At 51.2% G+C, this 1144-nt stretch overlaps 1 protein-coding gene across 1 annotated transcript; it reads left to right on the top strand.

Moving 5' to 3' along the window:
- Nucleotides 1–3: 3 nt before the first annotated feature.
- LOC146584586 (olfactory receptor 14C36-like) lies at nt 4–939 on the top strand. The gene has a single exon (XM_085324496.1). The coding sequence runs from the start codon at nt 4–6 to the stop codon at nt 937–939; it is 936 nt and encodes a 311-aa protein (XP_085180622.1).
- Nucleotides 940–1144: the final 205 nt, after the last annotated feature.

Raw genomic sequence — 1144 nt, 5'->3', positions numbered from 1 at the left:
CAAATGTCCAACAGCAGCTCCCTCATCGAGTTCCTCCTCCTGGCATTCACAGACACCCGGGAGCTGCAGCTCTTGCGCTTCTCGCTCTTCCTGGACATCTACCTGACTGCCCTCCTGGGTAACGGCCTCATCATCACAGCCGTAGCCTGCAACCAACACCTCCACACCCCCATGTACTTCTTCCTCCTCAACCTCTCCCTCCTCGACCTTGGCACCATCTCTGTTACTGTCCCCAAATCCATGGCCAATTCCCTGATGGACACCAGGGCCATTCCCTACTATGGATGTGCTGCTCTAGTTTTTCTATTTGTCTTCTTCTTAGGAGGAGAGTGTTCTCTCCTCACAGTTATGGCCTATGACCGCTATGTTGCCATCTGCAGACCCCTGCACTACAGCACACTCATGGRCAGCAGAGCTTGTGTCAAAATGGCAGCAGCTGCCTGGGCCAGTGGGTTTCTCAATGCAGCCCTGCACACTGCCAACACATTCTCCATACCCCACTGCCAAGGCAGCACAGTGGACCAGTTCTTCTGTGAGATCCCGCAGATTCTCAAGCTCTCCTGCTCTGACTCCTACCTCAGGGAAGTTGGGGTTACTGTGGTTAGTGCCTGTTTATTTTTTGGGTATTTCATTTTCATCGTGCTGTCCTACGTGCCAATCTTCATAACTGTGCTGAGGATCCCCTTTGAGCAGGGCCRGCACAAAGCCTTTTCCATGTGCCTCCCGCACCTGGCAGTGGTCTCCCTATTTGTCAGCACAGCATTTTTTGCCTACCTGAAGCCCCCCTCCCTCTCCTCTCCATCTCTGGATCTGGTGGTGGCTGTTCTGTACTCGGCGGTGCCTCCAGAAGTGAACCCCCTCATCTACAGCATGAGGAACAAGGAGCTCAAGGATGCACTGAGGAAACTGGTTCAATGGCTCCAATGGCAGCACCAATAACCAAACCATGCACATTCACTCATCAGTCACGTGGCATTTGGCATCAAGGATCTGTGCGATTCACTTTTTTTCCATACTTTTCTCTGATACTTTCCTATGAAAAGAAAGGAAAATGTTTTGATTTATGCCACTTCTCTCTCATTGGAATATGACTCACAGAGTACGTTGAAGTAGTGAGCTAGGCTTCCCCCTTCCTCATCAGAGA

The sequence above is a fragment of the Rhea americana genome, unplaced genomic scaffold (genome assembly GCF_003343005.1).
Source record: "Rhea americana isolate MKP2758 unplaced genomic scaffold, rheAme1 scaffold_916, whole genome shotgun sequence".
NCBI lineage: Eukaryota > Metazoa > Chordata > Aves > Rheiformes > Rheidae > Rhea > Rhea americana.
This window is presented reverse-complemented; position numbering and strand designations above follow the sequence as displayed.